The 27247-nt window shown below is 50.5% G+C and overlaps 1 protein-coding gene across 2 annotated transcripts in view; it reads right to left on the bottom strand.

Moving 5' to 3' along the window:
- PKP3 (plakophilin 3) overlaps positions 1-26988 on the bottom strand; it is a 180633-nt gene extending 153645 nt beyond the window's left edge. Inside the window, exons 1-3 of one of the 2 annotated variants that reach the window (XM_030201202.1) lie at positions 26887-26988; positions 12392-12526; positions 747-936 (exon numbers count right to left, since the gene is read on the bottom strand). In XM_030201202.1, coding sequence (XP_030057062.1) covers positions 747-936; positions 12392-12421 — 220 coding nt within the window. In that variant the 5' untranslated portion in view covers positions 12422-12526; positions 26887-26988. Of the gene's footprint in view, positions 1-746; positions 1270-12391; positions 12527-26886 lie in introns of those variants that run through there. The other variant, XM_030201200.1, reaches the window with a different exon arrangement.
- Positions 26989-27247: the final 259 nt, after the last annotated feature.

Genomic DNA, 27247 nt, shown 5'->3' with positions numbered 1-27247 from the left:
TACCGACTGGTTCCTGATATGCATCGTACTAATGAGGGTCTTCTTAATAACTGAGAGCTGGCAGTTGTATGAAAGGAACATGGCCCAAACCAGTCCTTACCTTTTTACCCAACAGTTCATATAAGAACATGCCTAGAAAAAGCCCTGAATGTTTTAAAAGGCCTTTTTGTAAACATATTTATTTTATTCTATTTACTGGGTTCCATAGGGGGACCTAACCTTTTCCATATGATAAGAACTGAGCTACTTTCTGATGATCATTATACACTTGTGAAAATTAGGAGCAATCAAACCATGTGAGATTAATTGTTGTACAAGAACACCATTAGTCTGCACTGAGCATAGCCAGGTCCCTGAGCAGCAGGTGGGTTTCTCTAGGTTACTACACAGCAAGCCCATCAGTGGTGTTCCAGAAGGTGAGGGAGATGCCAAAGGCCATTGGAGATACACATCATTCTATACCTCCTATTCCCTGGAAATTACACAACCCAGGCAGCAAGCAATTCAGACCAAACCTTGGCCTTCCAGGGAGGGAGCACCGGGAGTTGTAAATATTTTTAGATGTCCTCTGAAGGAACAAATGAAGCCCTGAAAGATCCTGTCTATAGCTAAGCATAATTTACGCTGGGCACATGGTATCATGATTTTCAAAGTATTATATTTATCTTGGAACCAGTACTTCAACAAACAAGTTAATGCATTGTAGAGCTGACACAGTAATTGTAACATTAGCTTTTGGCTCCTACCTCTGGCTTCTGCGTAGTTAGACACTGAGCCATTGGACCTGGGTGCTGTCTGACTCTTATGTACCAGCCTCATCTGGACTTGCGCTTGAACCCGGGCATTCTTCAGCTGCTCAGACTGATAAACCTCCTGGTTTCTTTTGCCCAGCTGGTAATCCGATGGCAAAGCCAGCGAGGAGATGTCAGTGTTGGGCTGCAGGGCCGACATTAAGAAGTTACTCTCCTGCATGCTGCTGTTCCGCTCTAAAGTGCACACAACCTAAACCTTCTTTTTCTCTCTGTGATACAGGGAGATCCCCTTTCCCTGATTTGCGTTCTCCCTCAAACACTCTCTTCTTTATTTCATTAACAAGAAGTTTGGCATGGGTGCCAGGCTGACCCAAACAAGAGTTTCAGGCCAACCTCTTCCCCTCCCTTGAGGGGGAATTGGTTGAAGTTGATTGCTAGAGCTGTACAGAGGTTAACTCTCCCCCTTTCTCTTTGTCTGCCAGCTCCCTGGCTGGCTGGGATGGAAGTCTCACTTCACTCTGACACACACCCTCTGCCTAGCAACTGACATCAGCTTCAGGGGCTGTCTGGAAGGTGGAGCCAGCCTGGGCACAAACTACACACTAGTCCACCTTCAGCAGGTAGAGGCGGGTTTTGCTGTTCTTGTTTTAAGGTGGCATTCTAGCAATGCAAGGCCAGCCGAACCTGCTCTGCCACACCTGGTTGGCTGTGAGCACAGACCACTGTACTCTTTGGCCAGATCAGCACTGTGCAAATAAAATTTTAGACTCAGCAATGGTGCACTTATCTGAAGCATGTGAGTAAAGTGAGGGGGAGAAGTTCACTACACCGTTTTTAAATCGTTTGGTTTGCTAGCTGTGCATTTCTGCAGTGACTTACATTTCTCCCTGTTTTGCCTGTGGGAAAGGGCTTTTATTAAATTACTCCAGGGGTTATGAGGCTATATAGTATGGAGAATGTTCCCGCCTACTTTAAATTTGCATACCATGGAGGCAGTGCTTGCAAATCTATCTCCTGTATATTCATTGTGGATATCCTGAAAACCTGACCTGCCTGCGGCTCTCGAGGACCAGAGTTGCCTACCCCTGCGCTAGGGGAAGAAGACAGTGGGAATCGCCCACTAAACTACCAGGGATATAGGTAGCCCTTGAAAGGGGTACCTGGTCTGAAGGAGGGGTCCGGGGGGGCATCTTGGAGGAGGCTATCCGGGGTGGGGGGGGGGGGCTGATCCCAAGGAGGGCTATCTCAGGGGAGGGTTTGGGAAGTGGGTCACAATTGACAAGGGGGTTTGGGAGGAGGGTAACATAGTAACATAGTAGATGACGGCAGAAAAAGACCTGCACGGTCCATCCAGTCTGCTGAGGAGGAAGGAGGTGTTTTAGAGAGCTCTGCTGACTTCCAGTGGAAAGGGAGTGAGACCTAGCTCCCTCCCCAAAGATGAGGAGGGTCCCTGGGGAGAAGGCCTCAGGAAAGTCCCAGGCTATGGGGCCTCCTGGGGCCCGGGACCAGAAGGCCGAAAGGAGTGGCTCTCTCCCTGGTTTGACTACCGGGAGAAGGGAAAGGAGTCCAGTGGACCGAAGGGAGAAGCAGCCCAGTGGAGGCCACCAGAGCATTTCCCCCTCCATGGCCCAGCTTGCGGAAGGTAAGCGAGAAGACAGTGGAGGGGGGAGGAAGATAGTACAGGCCCCAGAAGGGCGCTTCCAAGGAAGGGAGAAGGAAGAGGCGATGGAAGTTTGCCAGAAGCCTTTGCTGGAGGCAGCTGAGAGTGAGAGTGAGGAGAGTGGATCGTCAGATGAGGAGTTCCTTGAAGTGAGCTATGACCCTGATGATCCAGCAAGTAGTGTGGTAAATATTGTAAGACGAATTAAGCTGGTGGAAAAAGAAGTAGTGGAGCTAGGAAAACGTCTGAAAATGGCAAGAACTATGTGTAAATTTGCCCCAGCGGAGCACAGACAAATGTATGTTAAAGAGGAAGCCCGGATATCAAAGTTGTTGGGGAAAAAAGAACACTTGTTGAACTGTTTAAAAAAGGGCTCTGTGAATCCTTTGAGGGAGCTCTATGTTAACCGAGAAAGGATGGCTTCAATACCACAGTCTGGGGGTTCAGGAACACTACAGTTGCAGCAAGCTTCAGTGTCTTCAGCAGCATTAGACTCAAAAGAGTTGTCTGGGTTCAGAGGTGACCCCACTTTAAAATACATGAGACAGTTGGCAACACAGTCTAGAGCACTTACCCAGCAGCCAGAGGATAAGGAGGCAGCGGCAGGACATGGCTCTGAGGTGGGGGCTGGAGTAGAGATCCTACCTGTGGAGGGGAGGACAGAACTCAGTAACTTTTCAAAACTCCAGATAATGGAGGCAGCAGAGGGAGACGCAGGTAGCAGCCTGTTTTCTACAGAGGTGGTGGTCGAAGTCTCAGAGGGCTTACCTGCAGTTGTGCAAACAGCAGAGACAGTTGCCGTGAAGGAGGCCCTGTTGGAAAAGGGTCAGCAGAGGCAGACTCCGGTATTTTTGGCTGGGTCTGCAATGACTGAAGTGGAAACCGAAGCAGCATGGCATCTGGAGAAGCCCCGCCCACGAAGTCCGGGAGCAGGGGAGGTCTTCCCTGAGCATGGAGTAGCTGGCGGTTTACAGGAGAGGGGTCGGAGAGAGAGGAATAGGAGCGGGCAGCAGCTGGGAGCTCATTTGACCAGCTGTCCATTACAAGAGGTGAAATCGGGGGGTGCTAACAGCCAGCCTGTGGCGGAATCAGGAACAGACAAGCCATGCCCCCGGGAAGCGCCAGCCATTGGGAGAACGCAGGAGGGACTGCACCAGAAGCAAGGGGGAAGTAACCCGATTGTTGAGAGACTTTCGTTGACTACAGAAGTGGACATGGCAAGTCTAACAGATGTGCAGCAGGTGGTGGAGCAGACCTGCCAGCAGGACGGCTGGGAGCGAGGAGCCAAGGGGAGCGGCGGAGTTCCGGAGGCTTCGCCCCTGGTGCCGGAGGTTGGAGGGAGTTCGGGAGCAGAGCGAGCAGGGAGTCTGGTATCGCCAGCTGCAGACCTGACTGGGCAGGTGCCAGAGTATCGCCAGGAGACAGAGGAGAGGAGGCGATTAGCCCAGAGGCTGGAGCCTGCAGTGGCAGGGACGAGCAGGGATGTTCCAGGAAGTGGAGATGGGCAGGACAATCAGTTGGAGGCAGCCCAAGCCGCAGAACTGACTATGGACGTTGCTGGATGTTTGTCTGAGAGGGAAGGGGACGGGGGACAACGGGAGGGGGAGGGGGCGGTGGATATTGAGGAAGGGAGAGGGATGAGGGGAGGGGCAGAGGGACAGAAGGGGGGGGAGGCAGAGGGAAGGGCTGGAACAAGTGTGGAGGGGGGGCGGTGGGGGCTGGGGTCCAAGTCCTTTGCGGCAGTAGTCCAGGGAGGGGGAAGGAGGGAGGGGGGGAGATCGGGTGGTTTTGAGGGCCCAGGGAGGGGTTGGGGGGGAGCGGGGACAGGGGGTGGACAGCTGCCTAAGCGGCGAAATGTGGTACAGCTCAAATGGATAGGGGAGGGGGCAATGCCCTCCAGGGATCGGGTCTTGAGGCTGGTGATGGGGATGGGGTTTATACCCGAGGACTTTTACGCGTGTATACACCCCATCAACATCCCAGAATATGACTTGAGCTTCATGACCCAGAGGGGGATGGAAATATTCTGGGAAAGGTACGAGGGGGTGAGGGGAAAGGGGGAGTGGCGGGACCTCAGGGCCATTCCAGTCAGCAAGCCGGACCTGGTGCAGATCACCCTGCTCGTGAGAAATGAGTCTATCTCTGGGGCAGATTTAGCCTACTGGCTACAGAGGTACGCGGAGCTGAGATCCCCACTTACAAAGTTACCGGATCCAAGCAGGGTTTGGGCAGGAGGTTGGGGAGCCCTGGTCAAATTGAGACAGGAGAGCCATGTGGTCCAGCACATTCCTTCGGCTGCCTTTATCGGTCGTGACAGGATACTGTGCTTTTACAAGGGGCAGCCGCGGCAGTGCTTCAGATGTGGTTCGTTTAGGCACTTCAGCATGTCATGCCCAGTGGTAAAGTGTGGAAGATGCGGGGATCAGCATGCCACAGAGGACTGCACCGCGATCAGGTGCAACCTCTGCGGCGGGTTAGGCCATGCATATCGGAACTGCCCTAGGGCGGCCCATAACGAGTGGGATATGTGGGGGAAGGGACGGGGAGGGGGGGTAATGGAGGAGGGGATAGGGCAGGGGGTGATAGGCAGGGAGGGGCAAGGGGAGGAGAAGGAGGGGATGCAGGAGGGGGGGCGGCAGGGGGCTGGGTCAGGAGTGGAGCAGGGGGGAGAGGGGGAGTGGGTACAAGTGCCACAGAGGAAAGGGAAGTTTCGGAGGGGGGGGAAAGTAGGGGTGGGCAGGGAGGGGTCGCTGCAGGGGAAGAGGGGGGGGAACAGATTTCAGGTGTTGGAGGAGGAGGAGGAGGATAGGGAGGTTGGGAGGGAGGAGGAAGAACAGGGGAAAGGAGAAGAGGTGGAGTTAATGGAGGAAGAGGGGGCGGCAGGGGGGATTGGAGAGGGCAAACGGAAATATGAGGAAGCACTGGAGGAGGGTACTGGTGGTAGGAAGAAGGGCGGGAAGGCTCTGGGGGGAGGGGGAGGGGTGAGGGAGGAGGAAGAGGGAAGGAAGGGAGGGAGGGGAAAGGGGAGTAAGAGGAAAGCTGAGGGGGCCGGGCAGGTGGTGAAGGCCCAAGTGCAGGCTTGGGGGGACAGAGTGGAGCTAGAGGAGGATCTGGAGGACTTGGGGGAGGTGGAGGACTCGGAGGAGGAGGTAGGGGGCGGGGGTGAAGAGGGGAGAGGGAGGGATCAGGGGGTGGGTCCGGATAGAGCAAAGAAGAAAGGAAGGAAGAAAGGGGGAGGGGGGGTAAGGTGCAGACAGGACGGCTGCAGGGGGGGGGAGGGGGATCTGGCAGGGGATGATGTAGACCGCATAGCAGAGGACCTGCTTCAGGGTAAGAAGGGGGTATCCCAGGAGATAAGGAAAGAAGTTGGGAGTGAGCAGACCCGTGACTCGCAATGAGGATGGCAGGCTTAGTGTTGACATTTGCCACGCTGAATGTGGCCAGCATCGCCTCTCCGAAGAAGCAGTGTTTAGCGTATGACTGGTTCGCGAGGGTCCAAGCAGATTGCTTCCTGCTCCAGGAGACTCGGCTGCGGTCCATTGAGGTGATCAGGCGGGCAAGGCGGGCCTGGAAGTGGGGTCCCTCGGTGTGGGGGTTGGCGGGGGAGAGGTATGGTGGGGTGGGGATCTTATTTAAGTCCCACCGGGTGAATATTCAGCGAGTGGTGGAGCTGGGGGTGGGGAGATGTCTTGTTGTGGATGCGATTTGGGAGGATAGAGCACTGAGGGTGGTGAATGTGTACGGGCCCCAAAGCAAGAAGGAAAGGGTGCTCCTCTTTGGGAAGATCAAGCCCTACCTATACACTTCGCGCCAAGTAGTCTGGGGGGGAGATTTTAACACCATATTGCGGAAAAAGGATAGTGGGGGACGATCGGTACAGGTGGGCTATGATGGGGTGAGGCTGGCAGGGATCATGCGGGAGGCGGAGCTGGTAGACGCGCATGTGGCCTTCTGTGAGGAACAGGAGGGGTTCACGTTCTTTCGAGGGCAGTGTAAAAGTAGAATCGATAGATTCCTGGTAAAGAAGGGGGTTTGTCTGGGGGGTCCACGAACCGTGGACGTGGACTTTTCAGACCACCACATGGTCCTCCTTCAGGTGGGGGGGGGGCGGCAGCGCAGAGGCCAGGGAGGGGGTTATGGCGACTAAATTTAAAGTGGTTAGGTAGCGAGCAGGTGCGGGAGGAGTACCGCCGGTTTTTGGAAGATCAGGTGTCAGTGCAGGGGGCATTTCAGTCATTGGGGGAGTGGTGGGATACAGTGAAAAGACGAACGCGGGGATTCTTTCTCAGACAGGCGAGAAGGGAGGGGAGGGAAAGGACAAAGTTGGGCATGGCAATAAAGAAAAAGAGGGACACATTGATTTCACAAGGGGGGAGGGAGGAAGAAATACATGATCTCCAAGCACTCCTGGAGCAGGTACAGTACAACCGCTACACCTCCTTGGTGTATGAGCGGGACTTCGGGAAAATGTGTAGCCCGGACCCCTTCGCATGCTGCCGGGAGCGGAGGGCGCGCAGGGTGATGGAGGGGGTGCGGGATGCACAGGGGGTCCTGCAGGACACCAAGGAGGGGATTCTGGGGGCAGTGAGGGACCACTTTGCGGCGTTCCTTTCAGCCCAGCAGATTGATATGGAGCAGATGGAGTGTTATGTGGAAGGAACCCCGGGGATAGGTCACGGGGGACCCCAGCTTCAGGCCCTCTTGAACCCGTGGACAGAACAGGAGGTGGAGGAAGCCATCGGGGCGCTCCACAGGAAGACCTCGCCGGGGCCGGATGGGCTAACAACTGAGTTCTACCAGGCCTTTAAGGAGCAGCTGGTGCCGATCCTGGTGAGGGTATGGGGGGCAGCCCAGTTGGAGGGTTCCTTGCCTAGTTCCTTGACAGAGGCGGCTCTTATCCTACTAAGTAAGGGGAAGGACCCGGCGATGCTGGCCAACTGGCGGCCTATAGCACTGCTTAATACGGATCGAAAAATCTTCGCGCGAATGCTATTCCAGAGAATGAGGCAGGTGTCTGGGGATTTGCTAGCAGCCTCGCAAGCATGTGGGGTTAAAGGGAGAGGGGTCTTGGAAGCTGCAGCGTGGGTGCGGGAGGGGGTAGAACGCAGTAGAGTGGGAGGGCATGGTAGGCTGTTGGTAACACTCGACCAGGAAAAAGCGTTTGATAGAGTGCAGTGGGGTGTCCTATGGAGCATTCTGGAGCGCTATGGGTTTCCGAAGGGTTGGATAGAGCAATTACAGCTACTCTATCGGCATGCGGGGTGTTTTCCCCTGGTTAACGGGTGGAGAGGGCAGGGGTTTGAGGTAGGGGCAGGGGTCCGACAGGGGTGCCCACTCAGCCCGCTGTTGTATGCATACGCCATCGACCCTTTTATAAGACGGCTGGAGAAGGGGGGGGCGGAGGGGCTGGAAGGGGTGGAGGTGGGGGACAATAACCAGTTAAGGGTCGTGGCGTATGCAGATGACGTTACAGTGTGGGTAGCGGACCAGAGGGAGGGAGGTAGATTGCAGAACCTGATCCAGGAATACTCGCAGGCAACAGCGTCGCAGGTCAATTTTCAAAAGTCCAATAGCCTGTGGGTTGGGGATCAGGGGCTGCAATTTGAGTTGGGAGGTAGGTTTCCTACAGCTGTGGAACGTATACGGGTCTTGGGAATATACTTCGAGAAGGGGGATTATAGGCTCTACAACTGGGATAGGTGTCTCCAAGAAGTGAAGGGGAGGGTGGATAGATGGAAGGGGTGGAAAATGACCATGGGGGAGCGGGTACAGCTCATCAAGGCACACTTAGTTCCTTTGTTTCTGTTCGTCAGTTACATCTGCCTGCTGCCGGAGAGCCGGTACGCGGCCTTGTATGGGGTGTTCTTCCGGCTGCTCTGGGGCAACAGGACGAATCCGGTAAAACGGAATGTTACCTATCTGTCTAGGAGGGAGGGGGGGGTGGGCATGATAAACCCAGTCCTGTTTTTCAGCGCTTTGTTCCTGCAGTTCAATCTGGGGAGGGCGGTAGGGCGGGAGCCACCGGGGTGGGCTAGGAGTGTCCTGCAGTGGTGGCCGAGATATTGGGACCTATGGCGGGAGGGGGGGAGGGTAGTGGCACTGCGAAGGGGGGCTCCGGGGGGGGTGAGTTATTGCAAGACCCTAGTGAAATTGGTGAGGGTGTGGGGGCTGACGGTGGGGGAGGTGAAGGCAGGACAACGGGGGGTCTGGATGGACAGAGTACGGGCGCAGGTGTTCTCAGCTCCTCTGGCGCTGAGGGACGCGCCGGCCCCACGGATGCAGCAGGGGTTACGGTTGATTGCTTCGAACCGCATCCCGGTGAAGTATAAAGACCTGGCGTGGCTGTCCTTTCACGGTAGACTGTACGTCCGAGGAAATTTGAAATATCGCAATGTGCGGGATAGAGGGTGCCCACGGGAGGAATGTGCTGGAACTGAAGAGACGATGGAGCATTTCCTGGTGAGGTGCCCATTTACAGTCCAGGTCTCTGACCGGGTTTCCTCGTTGCTGCAGATCCCCAGTTTCCGCAACTACAGCTATGCGGACTGGGTGTATGGCCCAGAGGGTGGAGAGGGACGCGGGGATCCGGTAACACGCTTTCTGATTTCGGTGATATTGCGGTACTGCCTCTGGATGGCGCGCTGCAGGGTGTCCCTGTACCAGGAGGTCCGGCCGGCGGAGGTAGTCAGCTGGGATGTGGTAAGGGCGGTGCAGGAAGCGGCGAAGTGGGAAAGGGTGGAAAAAGGGGTGGGGGTGGCTTCGAGGTGGTGGAGACACGTGAGGCTTAAGCCGCCATGAGGGGACATGCTTCACAGGGGATTGTGTGCCAGTTGTCTGAAGGGGTTGTGGGGGGTCGGGGGGGGGGGGGGTTGATCCATTGTATTATTGAGGAGGGGGTGTACATAGATAGGCAGACCATGTCTAGCTAGGAGCCTGGGGTTTGATTTGCATGTCCGGTTTTTTTCTTTGGTCTTTCTAATAAACAGTTTCCACTGTACTATTGAGGAGGGGGAGGGGGTGTACATAGATAGGAGGACCGTGTATAGCTAGGGGCTTGTTTTTGATTTGTATGTTATTTGTTTTTAGTTTTTTCCAATAAAAAGAGTTTTCCAGTCTGCCCAGCATGATAAACTCATATGTGTCACTTTTTGTGTATACCTTACCTTGATTTGTACCTGTCTTTTTCAGGGCACAGACCGTATAAGTCTGCCCAGCACTATCCCCGCCCCCCAACCACCAGCCCCGCCTCCCACCACCAGCTCTGGCACAGACTGTGTAAGTCTGTCAGAATCAGCTGGAGAGAGGGAAGAGTGGAAATGATAGAGGCACTTATACAGATCCTAGCCGAGGCCTGGGACCCACATAAGTATCTTATACTGGTCACTATTGAATATTCACCAGGACTGCATAAGTACGAGCCCCAAGCAACAGTCTGGTTAGACCCATATTTCAAAGACAGTGCCTGGTATTGACTATCCGGATCTAACATACGTAGCCAATGAGGGTCAGCATTTAAAAACATGCTGACCACCTCCGGCTGAATATTGACTGGTTAGTATTTTCTCTTCATCTTCTTGATAACAGATGCAAAAAGAACTGGATGCCATCTCAAGAACAGACTGAGAATAATAATTACAGGGTTCTGAAGAGCATACAGTCCCATCTCCAATATTTTCAATAATAATAATAAGCTTCCCTGCTTTGTATGCAACCACATAACACATAAATAATGTATCCTCCCTTTCTCCACAGATAGCCAAATTAATGCTTTAAGATAGGGAACTGAGACCCATGCGATGCACAGAAAGGTAAAATCATTATGCACTGAATGGCCTCTAATAGGGAGACGTGCACATAATTGAAGGAATAGACTTGTCACTATTTTCAAAAGAGATCGCCGGCCATCTTCCGACACAAATCGGGAGATGGCCAGCCATCTCCTGAACCCGGCCAAATCGGTATAATCAAAAGCCAATTTTGGCCGGCGCCAACTGCTTTCTGTCGCGGAGCCGGCGAAACTTAAAGGGAGCGTGTTGGCAGGGTACAGAAGGCGGAACGGGGCGTGGTTACGAGATGGCCGGCTTTGCCCGATAATGGAAAAAAGATGGCCGGATCTGATGAGCATTTCGCCGGCTTCACTTGGTCCATTTATTTTTACGACCAAGCCTCAAAAAAGTGCCCCAATTGACCAGATGACCACCGGAGGGAATCGGGGATCACCTCCCCTTACTCCCCCAGTTGTCACCAACCCCCTCCCACCCTAAAAAAAAAAAAATTAAAAACATTTTTTTGCCAGCCTGAAATGTCATACCCAGCTCCCTGACAACAGTATGCAGGTACCTGGAGCAGTTTTTTGTGGGTGCAGTGCACTTCAGGCAGTTGGACCCAGGCCCATCCCCCCCTACCTGTTACACTTGTGGTGGTAAATGGGACCCCCCCAAACCCACTGTACCTACATGTAGGTGCCCCCTTCACCCCTTAGGGCTATGGTAGTGGTCTAGAGTTGTGGGGAGTGGGTTTTGTGGGGATTTGGGGGGCTCAGCACCCAAGGGAAGGGAGCTATGCACCTGGGAGCAATTTTTATTTTTAATTTTTAGAAGTGCCCCCTAGGGTGCCCGGTTGGTGTTCTGGCATGTGAGGGGGACCAGTGCACTACAAATGCTGGCTCCTCCCACGACCAAATACCTTGCATTTCGCCGGGTTTGAGATGGCCGGGCCCGGTTTCCATTATGGCCGAAAACCAAAGCCGGCCATCTCTAAACCCGGCAATCTCAACATTTGACCTAAATGTTGAGATTTAGCCGGCCGGCCATCTTTTTCGAAAATACGGTTGGCTCCGCCCATTTACGGAGCCGGCCACGGAGATGGCCGGCACCGTTCGATTATGCCCCTCCATGTCTCCATCATTCCCCCGCACCCCCCCCCCCCCCCTTGACACACGCACACTTTGGGTTCCACCATATCCAAAGAAGGCTGATAGAGAATGAAGTCCCTGGAAATAAAGTGATAAAAGTGAGGAAAAGCTCTACCTCTTACCTCATAGCTTGGCATAAAGAGTCGGTTGTACCATCATTCCGTCAGGTTTACTTGGATATTATTTGAACCTCCTTTTTTAGTGTTTCAGCTCCAACTCTACAGAATAGCCTCCCTATCTTTCTTAGATCAGAAACCATCCTTATTAAATTGAAATAACTGCACACACCTTTTATTTTTTCCACAGCCTTCCTGAATGCTTTGAATTAAAGATTTCCACGGCCCCATATTACTCACTATTACTCGGCTGGAACTGTTGTATTTTCCTCCCATTTACTTCCTTCCTGTATAGATTGTATCCTTGCCTGTCCCTATGAAACTGGTTATTTTGATGTTTCTCTCTGTCCTCCCCATCCCATAACATTTATAAACCACTTAGCTTCTCTTATCATTTAGGTGATGCATAAAGTAACTGAGCCTGCCATGGAAAGGAACCTGACTTCAGTTCCTGCGTCCAGTCCTATCCTGCCCAGACTTTCCATGGCTAGGGATTGCAAAGAGTTTGCCTGGACATTTTGGTTATCTCATTCTTACCTGTCATTTAGGAAAAGTATTAAGACTTTGCTCTTTCAGAAATGTGTACTAAACAAAGCTTTTTAACCGTAATTTTAGTTTTAATTGCCACTCTTTTTTAACTGTCCTCCCAGAGGATTGTTCTGGCTCTTGATGTTACTGTTACCCCCTTTGAACTGCAAGGTGTAAGCGGATATAAGACCAGATGTTATGTTATGTTATGAAGTGCTCACAGTATCTGCATATTAATGAGGTTCAGAAGAGAGAGATGTGAATTGCATCTGGCTTAAGGCCATCCCTGCAGTACCAGGGCTGGATCAGGATTTGCTATAGCACAATCAGAAGCCGGTGCCTATTGAGATGAAATCCAAAGAAGCGGGAGGAAAATGCTGAGACAGAATGAAAAAATAAAATACATGACATATATACTCACATTGTTTATCTTCAGCTGTGTAGTTTGCATGGTTGTTGTGACCTTTGAAACCTACACTGTAGTCAGGAACGAGCGGGAATCACAGAAACTGTTGAATTCTTACAGGTTCTATTTCAAATCTGTTGGGTTTTGCACCTGAAAAAGAATAGGTAATGAGTGTGATACTCTTTTCTTCAGATCTCTAATTAAGGACCTACAGTTGTAAATCTGGATACACAACTGGCCAAATCCTTCTCCTGTTACCCTTTGATTTCTTGTTTCATATTTTCTTTCCACTACTAGATGTAGGCTAATGATTAGAACAGCAGCTGAGAACTAGGGAAACCCACTTCAAATCCCTCTACAGCTCCTTGTGATCTTGGCCAAGTCATTTAACCATCTATTGCCTCAGGTACAAACTTAGGGGCAAATGCAGAAAGCTTGCATTAGAACCATGCGCTTCTAACACAAATGTAACACTCAATTTTTGCTCACCAATGTCTGAAGCAAATTATATGCAAATTACATAAGAACAGTCATACTGGGTCAGACCAGTGGTCCATCTAGCCCAGTATCCTGTTTCCAACAGTGGCCAATCCAGGGCACAGGTACCTGGCAGAAACCCAAATAGTAGTAACATTCCATGTTACCAATTCCAGGGCAATCAGTGGCTTCCCCATGTCTGTCTCAATAGCAGACTGTGGACTTTTCCTCCAGGAACTTGCCCAAATCCTTTTTAAACCCAGATATGCTACATCCTCTGGCGCAGAGTTCCAGAGCTTAACTATTCATTCTCCGAGGACAAGCAGGCTGCTTGTTCTCACTGATGGGTGACGTCCACGGCAGCCCCTCCAATCGGAAACTTCACTAGCAAAGGCCTTTGCTAGCTCTTGCGCGCCCATGCGCACCGCGCATGCGCGGCCGTCTTCCCGCCCGAACCGGCTCGTGTTCATCAGTCTTCTTTTGTCCGCGCTCGGGACGATCGTGTTTTGCCGCCGTTTCGTGCCCCTCAAGTTGACCCTAGCGCGTCGTCACGATTTCGCTAAAAAAAAAAAAAAAAGAGAGAGACCTTTCGGTCTTGTCCCTTCCCGTGTGTCCAGTTTTTCCCCCAGCGTAAGTTTCCTTTCGCTTTCGGGATCGGCCTTTTTTGGCCTCGGTACGGGTTTTCTCTCCCTTATTTTTGGTGCCTTTCATCATCATCGCGAATTTTGATTTCGCCGGCGTGATTTTTCCACCCATGTCATCGAAGTCTCCCAGCGGCTTCAAAAAGTGCACCCAGTGCGCCCGGGTAATCTCGCTCACAGATAGGCACGCTTCATGTCTTCAGTGTCTGGGGGCTGGGCACCGCCCGCAGGCCTGCAGTCTTTGTGCTCTTTTACAAAAGAGGACTCAGGTAGCGAGATTGGCCCAGTGGAACGTGTTGTTCTTGGGCTCTTCGTCGACAACAGCATGGGACGTATCGAGTGCATCGACGTCGACAGCATCAAAGTCTTCGACCTCGGAATCGACTGCATCGACGGCATCGAGGCTTCGACACTCTGCATCGTCGGTACCAAGACATCGGAAGGCTGCATCGACGTCGGTGGTATCGGGACCTCCGCTGTTGCTGATGTTGTTGGACGGTGGTGCTTCGACTGGAGTGCAGGTGAGGGCTGTCCATTCCCCTGCTGGTGGCAGTGAGCCTTCGGGTGGGTCTCCTCCCGCCCTGAGGGCTCCTGCGGTACAGCCCCCCGAGACCGACCTTCTTCGGCCTCGGCACCGAGGAAGAGACGGTTGGATTCTACGTCCTCCTCGTCGGTACCGGGAAGCTCCGGTGACATGCTTCGTTTGAAGAAATCAAAGAAGCATCGACACCGGTCTCCTTCCCACCGGGGTGAGGTCTCCGACATCGGTACCGGCTGCGGCCGCCTCCCAGGAAGACTTCCCAACGACGTCGGTGGAGGGAGCTTTGCCGGTGCTGGCGAGGGAGTCTACCTCTCGGCCCTCTCACCGTGGCCGTGTTTCCACGGAGTCGAGTCGGGCATGGCTTCAGACACAGGTTCATGAACTTGTGTCTGACACTGATGGTGAGGCCTCGTGGGAGGAGGAGGAGGACATCAGATATTTCTCGGACGAGGAGTCTGATGGCCTTCCTTCTGATCCCACTCCCTCCCCTGAAAGGCAGCTTTCTCCTCCCGAGAGTCTGTCTTTTGCGGCCTTTGTCCGGGAGATGTCTACGGCCATCCCCTTCCCGGTGGTTGTGGAGGATGAGCCCAGGGCTGAAATGTTTGAGCTCTTGGACTATCCTTCTCCACCTAAGGAAGCGTCCACAGTACCCATGCATCATGTCCTAAAAAAGACATTGCTGGCAAACTGGACCAAGCCTCTAACTAATCCCCACATTCCCAAGAAGATCGAATTCCATTACTGGATCCATGGGGACCCAGAGCTGATGCACACTCAGTTGCCTCACGACTCTGGTGTGGTGGATCTGGCCCTAAAGAAGGCTAAGAGTTCTAGGGAGCATGCTTCGGCGCCCCCGGGCAAGGACTCTAGAACCTTAGACTCCTTTGGGAGGAAGGCCTACCATTCTTCTATGCTAGTGGCCAAGATTCAGTCCTATACAAAAAAGTCCTCTCTCAAGTGGTGTCTTCTTAAACAAGTTCTTTATTGCAAACCAATTAAAACAGCGGAACAATGTGCGGCAGTTGGCGGGCTTGGTGGACAAGCTCCCTTCTGAGCAAGCCAAGCCGTTTCAGGAGGTGGTCAGGCAGCTGAAGGCGTGCAGAAATTTCTTGGCCAGAGGGGTATATGATACCTTTGATGTTGCGTCCAGGGCTGTTGCTCAAGGTGTGGTGATGCGCAGACTCTCATGGCTACGTGCCTCCGACCTGGAGAATAGAATCCAGCAGCGGATTGCGGACTCCCCTTGCCGAGCGGACAACATTTTTGGAGAGAAAGTTGAACAGGTGGTAGAACAGCTCCACCAGCGGGATAACGCTTTAGACAAATTCTCCCACCGGCAGCCTTCAGCATCTACCTCTTCAGGTAGACGTTTTTATGGGGGAAGGAGGACTGTTCCCTACTCTTCTGGTAAGCATAGGTACAATCCTCCCTCTCGACAGCCTGCGGCCCAGGCTAAGTCCTAGCGCGCGCGCTCTCGTCAGCAGCGTGCGCCTCAGCAAGGCCCCACAGCTCCCCAGCAAAAGCAGGGGGCGAGCTTTTGACTGGCTCCAGCAGAGCATAGCCGAGGTCAAAGTGTCCGTGCCGGACGATCTGCCGGTCGAGGGGAGGTTGAAAGTTTTTCACCAAAGGTGGCCTCTCATAACCTCCGACCAGTGGGTTCTCCAAATAGTCCGGCAAGGATACACCCTCAATTTGGCAGCCATGCCTCCAAATTGTCCACCGGGAGCTCAGTCCTTCAGCTTCCAGCACAAGCAGGTACTTGCAGAGGAACTCTCCGCCCTTCTCAGCGCCAATGCGGTCGAGCCCGTGCCACTGGGGCAAGAAGGGCTGGGATTCTATTCCAGGTACTTCCTTGTGGAAAAGAAAACAGGGGGGATGCGTCCCATCCTAGACCTAAGGGCCCTGAACAAATATCTGGTCAAGGAAAAGTTCAGGATGCTTTCCCTGGGCACCCTTCTTCCCATGATTCAGCAAAACGATTGGCTATACTCTCTGGACTTAAAGGATGCTTATACACACATCCCGATACTGCCAGCTCACAGACAGTATCTTCGATTTCGTCTGGGATCACGTCACTTCCAGTACTGTGTGCTACCCTTTGGGCTCGCCTCTGCGCCCAGAGTGTTCACGAAGTGCCTAGCTGTGGTAGCAGCAGCGCTTCGCAGGCTCTGAGTGCACGTGTTCCCTTACCTTGACGATTGGCTGGTGAAGAACACTTCCGAGGCAGGAGCTCTACAGTCCATGCAGATGACTATTCGACTCCTGGAGCTACTAGGGTTTGTGATAAATTACCCAAAGTCCCATCTTCTCCCAGTACAGAGACTCGAATTCATAGGAGCTCTGCTGGATTCTCAGACGGCTCGTGCCTATCTCCCGGAGACAAGGGCCAACAATCTGCTGTCCCTCGTCTCCCGGGTACGAGCGTCCCAGCAGATCACAGCTCAGCAGATGTTGAGATTGCTTGGCCACATGGCCTCCACAGTCCATGTGACTCCCATAGCTCGTCTTCACATGGGATCTGCTCAATGGACCCTAGCTTCCCAGTGGTTTCAGGCTGCTGGGGGTCTAGAGGACGTGATCCACCTGTCCACGAGTTTTCTCAAATTCCTGTACTGGTGGACGATTTGGGCCAATTTGACTCTGGGACGCCCCTTCCAAATTCCTCAGCCACAAAAGGTGCTGACTACGGATGCGTCTCTCCTGGGGTGGGGAGCTCATGTTGATGGACTTCACACCCAAGGAAGCTGGTCCCTCCAGGAATGCGATCTGCAGATCAATCTCCTGGAGTTACGAGCGGTCTGGAATGCTCTGTCAGAGATCGGCTGTCCCACCAAATTATCCAAATTCAGACAGTCAACCAGGTTGCCATGTATTACATCAACAAGCAGGGGGGCACCGGATCTCGCCCCCTGTGTCAGGAAGCCGTCAGCATGTGGACTTCACACCCAAGGAAGCTGGTCCCTCCAGGAATGCGATCTGCAGATCAATCTCCTGGAGTTACGAGCGGTCTGGAATGCTCTGTCAGAGATCGGCTGTCCCACCAAATTATCCAAATTCAGACAGTCAACCAGGTTGCCATGTATTACATCAACAAGCAGGGGGGCACCGGATCTCACCCCCTGTGTCAGGAAGCCGTCAGCATGTGGCTCTGAGCTCGCCGTTACGGCATATGGCTCCAAGCCACATATCTGGCAGGCGTAAACAACAGTCTGGCCGACAGGTTGAGCAGAATTATGCAACCTCACTAGTGGTCGCTCAATTCCGGAGTAGTGTGCCAGATCTTCCAAGTGTGGGGCACACCCTGGGTAGATCTCTTCGCATCTCGAGCCAACCACAAGGTCCCTCAGTTCTGTTCCAGACTTCAGGCCCACGGTCGACTGGCATCGGATGCCTTCCTCCTGGATTGGGGGGAAGGTCTGCTGTATGCTTATCCTCCCATACCTCTGGTGGGGAAGACTTTGTTGAAACTCAAACAAGACCGGGGCACCATGATTCTGATTGCTCCGTTTTGGCCGAGTCAGATCTGGTTCCCTCTTCTTCTGGAGTTGTCCTCCGAAGACCGTGGAGATTGGAGTGTTTTCCGACCCTCATCACACAGGACGAAGGGGCGCTTCTGCATCCCAACCTCCAGTCTCTGGCTCTCACGGCCTGGATGTTGAGAGTGTAGACTTTGCCTTTTTGGGTCTGTCAGAGGGTGTCTTCCGTGTCTTGCTTGCTTCCAGAAAAGATTCCACTAAGAGGAGTTACTTCTTTTTATGGAGGAGGTTTGCCGTCTGGTGTGACAGCAAGGCCTTAGATCCTCGCTCTTGTCCTACACAGACTCTGCTTGACTACCTTCTGCACTTGTCTGAGTCTGGTCTCAAGACCAACTCTGTAAGGGTTCACCTTAGCGCAATCAGTGCATACCATTACCGTGTGGAAGGTAAGCCGATCTCAGGACAGCCTTTAGTTGTTCGCTTCATGAGAGGTTTGCTTTTGTCAAAGCCCCCCGTCAAACCTGCTACAGTGTCATGGGATCTCAATGTCGTTCTCACCCAGCTGATGAAACCTCCTTTTGAGCCACTGAACTCCTGCCATCTGAAGTACTTGACCTGGAAGGTCATTTTCTTGGTGGCAATTACTTCAGCTCGTAGAGTCAGTGAGCTTCAGGCCCTGGTAGCCCAGGCCCCTTACACCAAATTTTATCATAATAGAGTAGTCCTCCGCACTCACCCTAAGTTCTTGCCGAAGGTAGTGTCTGAGTTCCATCTGAACCAGTCAATTGTCTTGCCAACATTTTTTCCCCGTCCTCATTCCTGCCCTGCTGAACGTCAGCTGCACACATTGGACTGCAAAAGAGCATTGGCCTTCTATCTGGAGCGGACACAGCCCAACAGACAGTCCGCCCAATTGTTTGTTTCTTTTGATCCCAACAGGAGGGCAGTGGCTGTGGGGAAACGCACCATATCCAATTGGCTAGCAGATTGCATTTCCTTCACTTACGCCGAGGCTGGGCTGGCTCTTGAGGGTCATGTCATGGCTCACAATGTCAGAGCCATGGCTGCGTCAGTGGCCCACTTGAAGTCAGCCACTATTGAAGAGATCTGCAAAGCTGCGACGTGGTCATCTGTCCACACATTCACATCTCATTACTGCCTGCAGCAGGATACCCGACACGACAGTCAGTTCGGGCAGTCAGTGCTTCAGAATCTGTTCGGGGTTTAGAATCCAACTCCACCCCCCTAGGCCCATGTTTATTCTGTTCCAGGCTACACTCTCAGTTAGTTGGATAAGTTTTTAGGTCAATCTCAGTTATGTCCTCGCCGTTGCGAGGCCCAATTGACCATGTTTGTTGTTTTGAGTGAGCCTGGGGGCTAGGGATACCCCATCAGTGAGAACAAGCAGCCTGCTTGTCCTCGGAGAAAGCGAATGCTACACACCTGTAGAAGGTATTCTCCGAGGACAGCAGGCTGATTGTTCTCACAAACCCGCCCGCCTCCCCTTTGGAGTTGTGTCTTCCCTTGTCTTTGTCTTGCTACTTACGGGACTGACGAACACAAGCCGGTTCGGGCGGGAAGACGGCCGCGCATGCGCGGTGTGCATGGGCGCGCGAGAGCTAGCAAAGGCCTTTGCTAGTGAAGTTTCCGATTGGAGGGGCTGCCGTGGACGTCACCCATCAGTGAGAACAATCAGCCTGCTGGCCTCGGAGAATACCCTCTACAGGTATGTAGCATTCGCTTTGCGTGAAAAAAATATTTCCTCCTATTTGTTTTAAAAAGTATTTCCATGTAACTCCTTGAGTGTCCCCTAGTCTTTGTACTTTTGGAACGAGTAAAAAAAAAATCAATTCACTTCTACTTGTTCTACACCATTCTGGATTTTGTAGACCTCAATCATATCTCCCCTCAGCCATCTCTTTCCCAAGCTGAAGAGCCCTAATGTCTTCAGCCTTTCCTCATATTAGATCCTTGCAAAACATGTGACTAATCAGGGAGAGAACAGCACATGTATGCACACAAGGTTTTGCACTAAGAGCAGCTAGCTTCTGTGCAAAGCCCTTTTCTGCATTGCATGCCCAGAAAATTAAGCGGAGACATTGTGCTAACCATGTCTGTACTAGAATTCTGCATCAGCCCATTAGATTGTAAACCCTCCAAGGACAAGAAATACCTACTATATCAGAATGCAACTTGCTTTGAGCTATAAATGAAAAAGGACGAGCTAAATCCAAAATATCTTTCCTTAATTTGATTTCTTCCAGGGCTATTTTTCCAAATGGGTCAGTTGTGTGCATACCAGACAGGAATGAACCTAGCTGCTAAGCCAGGACATGTGATCTCAGTCTCCCAAATTTACTGCTAATGCTCACCATGTATGTAAACTGCTTTGATTGTAACCACAGAAATGCGGTATATCCAATCCCATCCCCTTATAGGCAACCTATCTACATGGCATCCAGAAAAAATGGGACCCGTTACATAGTTTCAAAATACTTTGCAATTGTTTAAACATTTAGTGCTCTTTTTACAAAGTTGTGCAATGATTTCCAACTTGGCAAATGTGACAAATGTCATTCAATTCCTGTGGGTTTTGTCGCATTTGCCACGGAGGAATCGCTAGCGTGGCTTTGTAAAAGAAGCCCTTAGTATGATCTTTGAAAATACATTAGTGTAATGCAGGGTTTCTTAATTTGTGTTCAAAGTGTCCTCCTTCAGCCTTGACACATTCACAAAATCTTCGATGCCACTGAACTGTTGGCTCAATTAATTCTAGAGTTTCATTAATTAAGAGCTGAACTGTTTTGTTTTGGAAAGTAAAATACTTGGAAATGTCTAGAATTTCAGGCAGAAATTTTGGATTATTTGGAAAAATGTTGGGGGTCCCATCTTTTTTCTGGGTGCTGTACAGATGTGCTAGGAAATCCTTACTATCAAGTCTGTGGCACCCAAAATGATGGGAAATACTTCTGCATCCTTCTGCCCATTTTCTTGGTCTCAGGCTGCATTTCTTAGTAATTCAGGGTCTTCTCTCTCTATGTGATTCACAGAGTAATCATTCAGAACTGACACATCTAGGATTGCCATTCTGGTATTCTCTTTTATCACAATGTTCCATTTTTGAACATCCAGCTTTTTATTGGTCAGGATGAGGAGATCTCAGGTTATAATAGGATAAAACAGGATCTCTTTTCCCTGAGTATAGTAACGTCTGCTTATTTGTCCTCAGTTTCTAGACTTAAAAGGGATTAGTTGTCGCCTTTTAATTTGATGTCAATTCTTCCTCCTTTGAAAATCTAACTATATAAATGACAAGTGACCGACTCACCCACAAATGTGCAGTAGAGACTTCCCTCTCTGTCCCGCCCTCGTGTCAAGACGTGATGATGTCAGGGGGTGGAACAGAGAGGGAAACAGACGCTGCCGCTGGAGCCTGAAGATGAAGCAACATCGCCGGTGCACCAACCTCCACCCCCGACGTCGCCACTGCTGCTCCCGCTCCCCTCCGTATCGGGTCCCCTGCATTCACATGACAGCGCCTCTCACCTCCGTGTGGAAGCGCTGCAGGCAGCAGCAGAGCAATCTCTGCTGCTGCCTGCAGCACTTTCACACGGAGGTGAGAGGCGCTCTCATGTCAGTGCAGGGGGCCCGGCACAAAGGGGGGAGGGAGCGGCAGCGAGGAGGGTAGCTGGATATGGGGGGAGGGCAGGGGGGAGAGAGGAGGGTTGCTGGACATGGGGAAAGAGCAGGGCAGAGAGGATGGTTGCTGGACATGGGGGGAGGGCAGGGGAGAGAGCAGGGTTGGTGGACGGGGGGGGGGGAGGCCAAGGGAAAGAGGAGGGTTGCTGGATATGGGGGGAGGGGAGGGAAGAGAGGAGGGTCGGTGGACGGAGGGAGGCCAGGGGATACAGAGGGCTGCTGGACATGGGGGGAGGGCAGGAGAGAGAGCAGGGTTGCTGGACATGGATTGATGGAGGGGAGGGGAGGGCAGGGGAGAGAGGAGGGTTGCTGGACATGAGGGGAGGGCAGGAGAGAGAGGAGGGTTGGTGGACGGGGGGGAGGCCAAGGGAAAGAGGAGGGTTGCTGGATATGGGGGGAGGGCAGGGGAGAGAGGATGGTTGGTGGATGGGGGGAGGCCAGGGATACAGGAGAGCTGCTGGACATGGGGGGAGGGCAGGGGAGAGAGCAGGGTTGCTGGACATGGATCGATGGAGGGGAGGGGAGGGCAGGGGAGAGAGGAGGGTTGCTGGACATGGGGGGAGGGCAAGAGAGAGAGGAGGGTTGGTGGACGGGGGGGGGGGGGAGGCCAAGGGAAAGAGGAGGGTTGCTGGATATGGGGGGAGGGCAGGGGAGAGAGGATGGTTGGTGGATGGGGGAGGCCAGGGGATACAGGAGAGCTGCTGGACATGGGGGGAGGGCAGGGGAGAGAGCAGGGTTGCTGGAGATGGATCGGGGGAGGGGAGGTCAGGGGAGAGAGAAGGTTTGCTGGACATGGATGGATGGAGGTGAGAATTATTACATTTTGCAAAACACAAATCTCGCCTGTTTTAACGGGCTTAACGGCTAGTCATAGAATAATATGTGTGTGGTAAGTACATATAAAAAAGGGGGTTTTACCAGGCGCATGCGCACAGGAGCTGAGCTTATCGCAGAACTCTTCTGCACATGCGCCAGCACATTCCTTCCACTCCAAAGCACAATCCTCCCACCAAACTCCCTAATGCTCATCGCTATGAGTGTCTATATTTGTATCTCATTAGCACTGCGCATTAGGGCGTTGCTCTTCTGCACTTTTCCAGCGATATTACTATGGTGCTATTCGAAACACCACCAGAGTTTTGAACATCGAGGCCCAAGATTCCAAATGCAGTTCTCCAATGCACCTGTGTCCTTCCTCCCCCACCCCTACTATTCCAGTACTTTATCCTAGGGATGTCCTTTCATATAGTTTTTAACCCAAAATGAATTATATATTGGATTGTAAACTACTTAGATTTATTTTCTGAAAATATATGGTATATCAAATAAATTTAACATTGAAAAGCCTGAAATGTAAAATTTTCCTGTGTTGTTAACAGTATGTATTATTGTTCAATAACCACTTCTTGAAAAATAGTGTGTCTATGGGGATGAATTCTATATATGGCGCCAAAAAATCGGCACTGAAAAAAAGCACTATTCTGTAAACTGCGCTGTAAGTTAGACAGAGCTTATGTTTCAATCTTTTTTATTGATGACATACATTAAATCACATCTCCAATAACATGTAATGCCATCAGTTATATAAACCCTTCCTATCCTTCCTACTCCTCCCCCCTTCCCCTCTTCTATCCTCCTATCCTCCCTCCCTTCTGCCCCTGCTTCCACCCCCCCCCCCCCCCGCTAAACATAACTCAAAACCACCCTCTCTTTGTCTCTTTAATTATATGTTCAGCAAGTGACTTCTTGCTCCAGTGGGTAGAGTCTCTATGAATGGGGACCATCTGGTCAAAAACAATTCGAATTCTTGTTGTGGTCTATTAATAACGTTTAGTCTCTCCATTCTTAGTAATGATACCATCTGAGTGCGCCATGTTTGGATAGAGGGTCCTTTTGGTTCCAGCCAATCGATAAGTATAGCCTTTTTTGCCATCAAAGTCGCTCGTTTCACGAAGTCGGCATAGGCCTTAGGCCACTGTGTTCCCAACTCCGGTTTTCCAAACAACAGCAAAGGAGTACGCAACCAGGTTGTGACCCAGAGTCTCATTGTTTGATGTAAAAGGTTGGTCCAGAACTTCAAGACTTTCGGGCAACTCCAAAACATATGTCCCAGCAGTGCCCCATTCCCTCCACATTTTGGGCATGCGCCATCCGGCGATAGTCCAGGCAGAGCTTATAAAATAGCCCTTAAACCCGGGAATCACAGCTAACTTTAGACGTGGTCATATCTACCAACTGTACGTGGTAGAAATGTATGCACCTAAATCAGGCGTGTATCCCCCTCATTCTATAACAATGCATGTAAGTGTTCGTAACGCCCCTGTTCCACTCATGACCCTCCCATTTCTGTGCCCCCTTTTTCAACTTGCATGTAAAATTTAGGTTCGGATCCTGCGGCTAAATTTATGCACATATATTTCAATTCAATAATTAGTGCCAATAATTGGTTGTTAACGAGTTAATAATCTGTGCTAATTAGTTCATTATTTAATTAAATTGTGTGCAAATTGGGCACACAATTTTTAGCAACTTTTATATAATTCAGGGGATAGTGTGCTCTATTAACAAAATTGCCCTGAAATTAACATTTTAAAAAATAAACAAAAAGACCCATCAATGATGAGGGAAACCAAACAAAATGAAGGGGTCAATATTTAAAGTGATTTACCCCCTTCTCGGCATTAGTGCACTGGCAACTGCTAGCACAGCTTAGTTAACAGGGGGGTTAATCAGCAAGAAATGCCTACTGGCTGGTTAATTCAAAAAAGAAGCACAAAAGGATCTCAAGAAATGGTTCAAGTGTGCTTTATTTATGACCGGACATGGGCTGTGTTTTGATGTAATACAACACCTGCCTTAGGGGTCAGTTTGACAGATCAGCATTAATACGTAGAGGCCTTTTTTACAAAGGCACGTTAGGCTCTATGTGCATTCAGCATGCGCCAAAATGAGACTACCGCCAGGCTACCATGCCCCCCTGGCAATAATTTCAGATTTGCCGCGTGCCCATAACACCTGGATGATTTATTTATTTCCTCCCAAATGCGGCATTTCTGGCTGTAATTGGCAGTAGGCATGTAACAACTGGTCACCGCATGTGTAGCATGTGAGCCCTTACCGCTAGATCAGTGGGTGGTGTTAAGGGCTGTTAATATGTGTCCCAGCGTGAGACCCATCCACTGGAATAGTGGTAGGCCAAGTTACATATCTTAAACAGCTGAAAAGCACTGACTAGGCCTGATAATCAGCTGATGGCCTTATAGCAGAGAGCCTGCAATAGCAGGACTGCTTGGTGAGTCTTATTGAAACTTGGTACAACTTTCAAATTAGATGTAACACTTAAGATGAGGGAAATAATGACAAAAATGGTAAAAAGCTTGGTTCCTAAGATGGAGTTTGTCTTTGTAAAATGGCTCCCAGAGTCACAAGATACAAAGACACAAATCTCTCTCAATATTAGGAAAGAGGTCTTACAAGTGTTGAAATTGGCATTATGAAGAAATCTTAGAAAGGAGGGGCAGGTGGGCACCTGACCTGTGGTTAAGTATGATTCAGAGATGAAGAAAGAGTAGAAAAAAAAGTCCCTCTCTAATTGAGTTGTATGGACTGTAAATGCTATATAAGAAATGTGCCTCAGAGCTATCGTCGGAGTCCCTCCCCAACTTGGATCGGACAACGGCGAAGCTCTGGCCGGTTGAACCCAGATTCTGACTGAATGTACCAACTTGAAGTCCTGATTGGGTGAGAATAAAAGACTATTTCTTTTACACTGCTCCAGTCTCTGTTTCAATCTCTTCTCTTTAAACTGTTTCACAGACACACAAGTAAAATTCTATCTCACTATTCTCTAGTCTCTGTTTCATTTCACACCTTATATCACATAAATAGACTATCTTTTAAACTCTAGTACATCATGTGGGAGAATAGATGCCCTAGGATGTCCTTGGAAATTAGGAGCCAGAAAACAGAGGTCATATTTAGGAGACTTATTATGAGCCTTCTGAAACCCTCTCTCCACCTCCGTGGGCAAGGGTCCTGCGGGGGTCTAGAGAGGGGTAATTAAAAACAGGGCTCAGGCTGGTTTTAGGCGCATGCTGGTTTCAGTTTTACTTCATGCCCTTTTCCTGTCCCATTTTTTTAAAAGCCCTTTTTTTTGCAGATGCGATAAAAACCCAAAACAAGTGCCTACACTACCGCAGTCCATTTTTACCACAGCTTAGTAAAAGGACCCCATAAGCTGTTATTTAAAGTGTAATACTCAATATATTGACAGTGCACTCTGGAAACAGAGATTATTTTTTTGCCATGTTTCCATGGCGGTTTGTATTGCATTAAATCTCCATTTCCAGAGCGCACTGACAATATATTGAGCTGTTACTTTGAGTAACAGCTTATGTGATGAATGCTGATTTGTCTCTGAGGCAGACGTTGTATTACGCTGAAACACAGCCCGTGTCGGGTCATAAATAAAGCACATTGTACCATTTCTTGAGAGCCCTTTGTGCTTCTTTTTTGGATTGTTTGTGTTGTGTACTTTGATCCTCTCCATTGTAGGCTACTGGCTGGTTAAATCACTTGTGCATGGCTATCTGCTGATATTCATCAGTTCTTAACCAGTAAGTGCCACTGAATATCACCACAAACTGCTAAGCAGAAAGCTGGCTATTTTGTGGGCGGTCCGGGGGGGCGGAGTCAGCATTTGTGCAGTTAACCGCCTAAGTTTAGTGGTTAAATCGAACCACATAAAGTCAGTCCTATCTTTAAGTGGTGTTGCTCAGGCGGTTAAGTGCTAAATATCACACATAACCACAAAAGAGATAGCCGGACACATAACCCTGGATATTCAATGCCGATGGCCAGACATGGCCTGACATTGAATATCCATGAAAAACGCTGGCGACAGCAAAATAACACTCACTACTAAAGGCTGAATATTGACCTTGAAATGTTTTTGCCTGCATTTGCCAATTGTATCCCACCCACAGTTCTCTGTCAAACACTTCACTCCTGACCCAAAGCACTACCTGATCCATAAATCTGGAATGCAGAGAAGACTAGAAATTCCTCCCATGTGTTCTTATCTGTCCATTCCCATTTTCCTGTGCATTCCTCTAAAAACTCAATAGAACTCCACTAAAGTTGTTTTGCTGTGTTTTTGGCAGGTGCCAGGGGATCCACATGACACACTATTTGCTGACATGAATTACTGCTAAAGGCTGGAGGCTGATCCAGTCCTATTTAGCTGCTGTTCCTTCCTGTGTGTAAGGAGGAGGAGTGAGAGATGGGCTTTAAACAAATAATAATTCCAGTACAGAGAACTAATCAGGGTAGGAAGAAAGAAAATCAGCTTTCCCATGCTTTAAGTTTCAGGCAACTTTGCACCTTAGAAATAATGGCATATACACAAGTCAAAGTATTTCGATTTCTGTGTTAAAAGTAAAAAAAAAGCTTCATCACTCTCCTGTTCCTTGTATCAGTGAAGTGGTACATTAAAGTTAAGTCTCACCAAAATCCTGCTGCCAATTAGCAATCTAATTCAGTCTTTCCCCCTGCTTCCCTGCAGTTACCCCCAGAGTAGCACAGACACTCCTAGAATCTCTCAATGCAAACATATACAGAACAGACCCTGAGAAAGGATTTAAGAAGAGCAGAGAACGGGAAATCAGTAGCACCTACACTGTTATGGCTTCAAGTGTCCGTGGAGGTGGGCTGCATTCTGTGTTAGGTGCTGGGTTTTTCTTTGTATCCTGCCACCATCCCAGTTCCATCTGAATGGGATTGCAAAGCTGCGGCATAATTGCTGGTCTTAACAGACAGATCATTTTTTTCCACACCCAAATTGAAACAATTAGGCTCAAACCAGCTCCAGTGCTGGCAGGGAAGAACACCTAATGATGTCACCTGACCGACCGGTTGCTTGTTCTTCTGTCTTTGTACATGAAAAGAGGTTAGGAGATACCCCTCTAGGTGCTAAATCTCAGTTTAGAAAATAGCAAATCATTTCCATGGGAGTTTATTGATCATGGGGCTGGGAACC

The sequence above is a fragment of the Microcaecilia unicolor genome, chromosome 4 (assembly GCF_901765095.1).
Source record: "Microcaecilia unicolor chromosome 4, aMicUni1.1, whole genome shotgun sequence".
Lineage (NCBI taxonomy): Eukaryota > Metazoa > Chordata > Amphibia > Gymnophiona > Siphonopidae > Microcaecilia > Microcaecilia unicolor.
The sequence above is the reverse complement of the archived record's forward strand: the minus strand, read 5'-3'. Positions and strand labels throughout refer to the sequence as shown.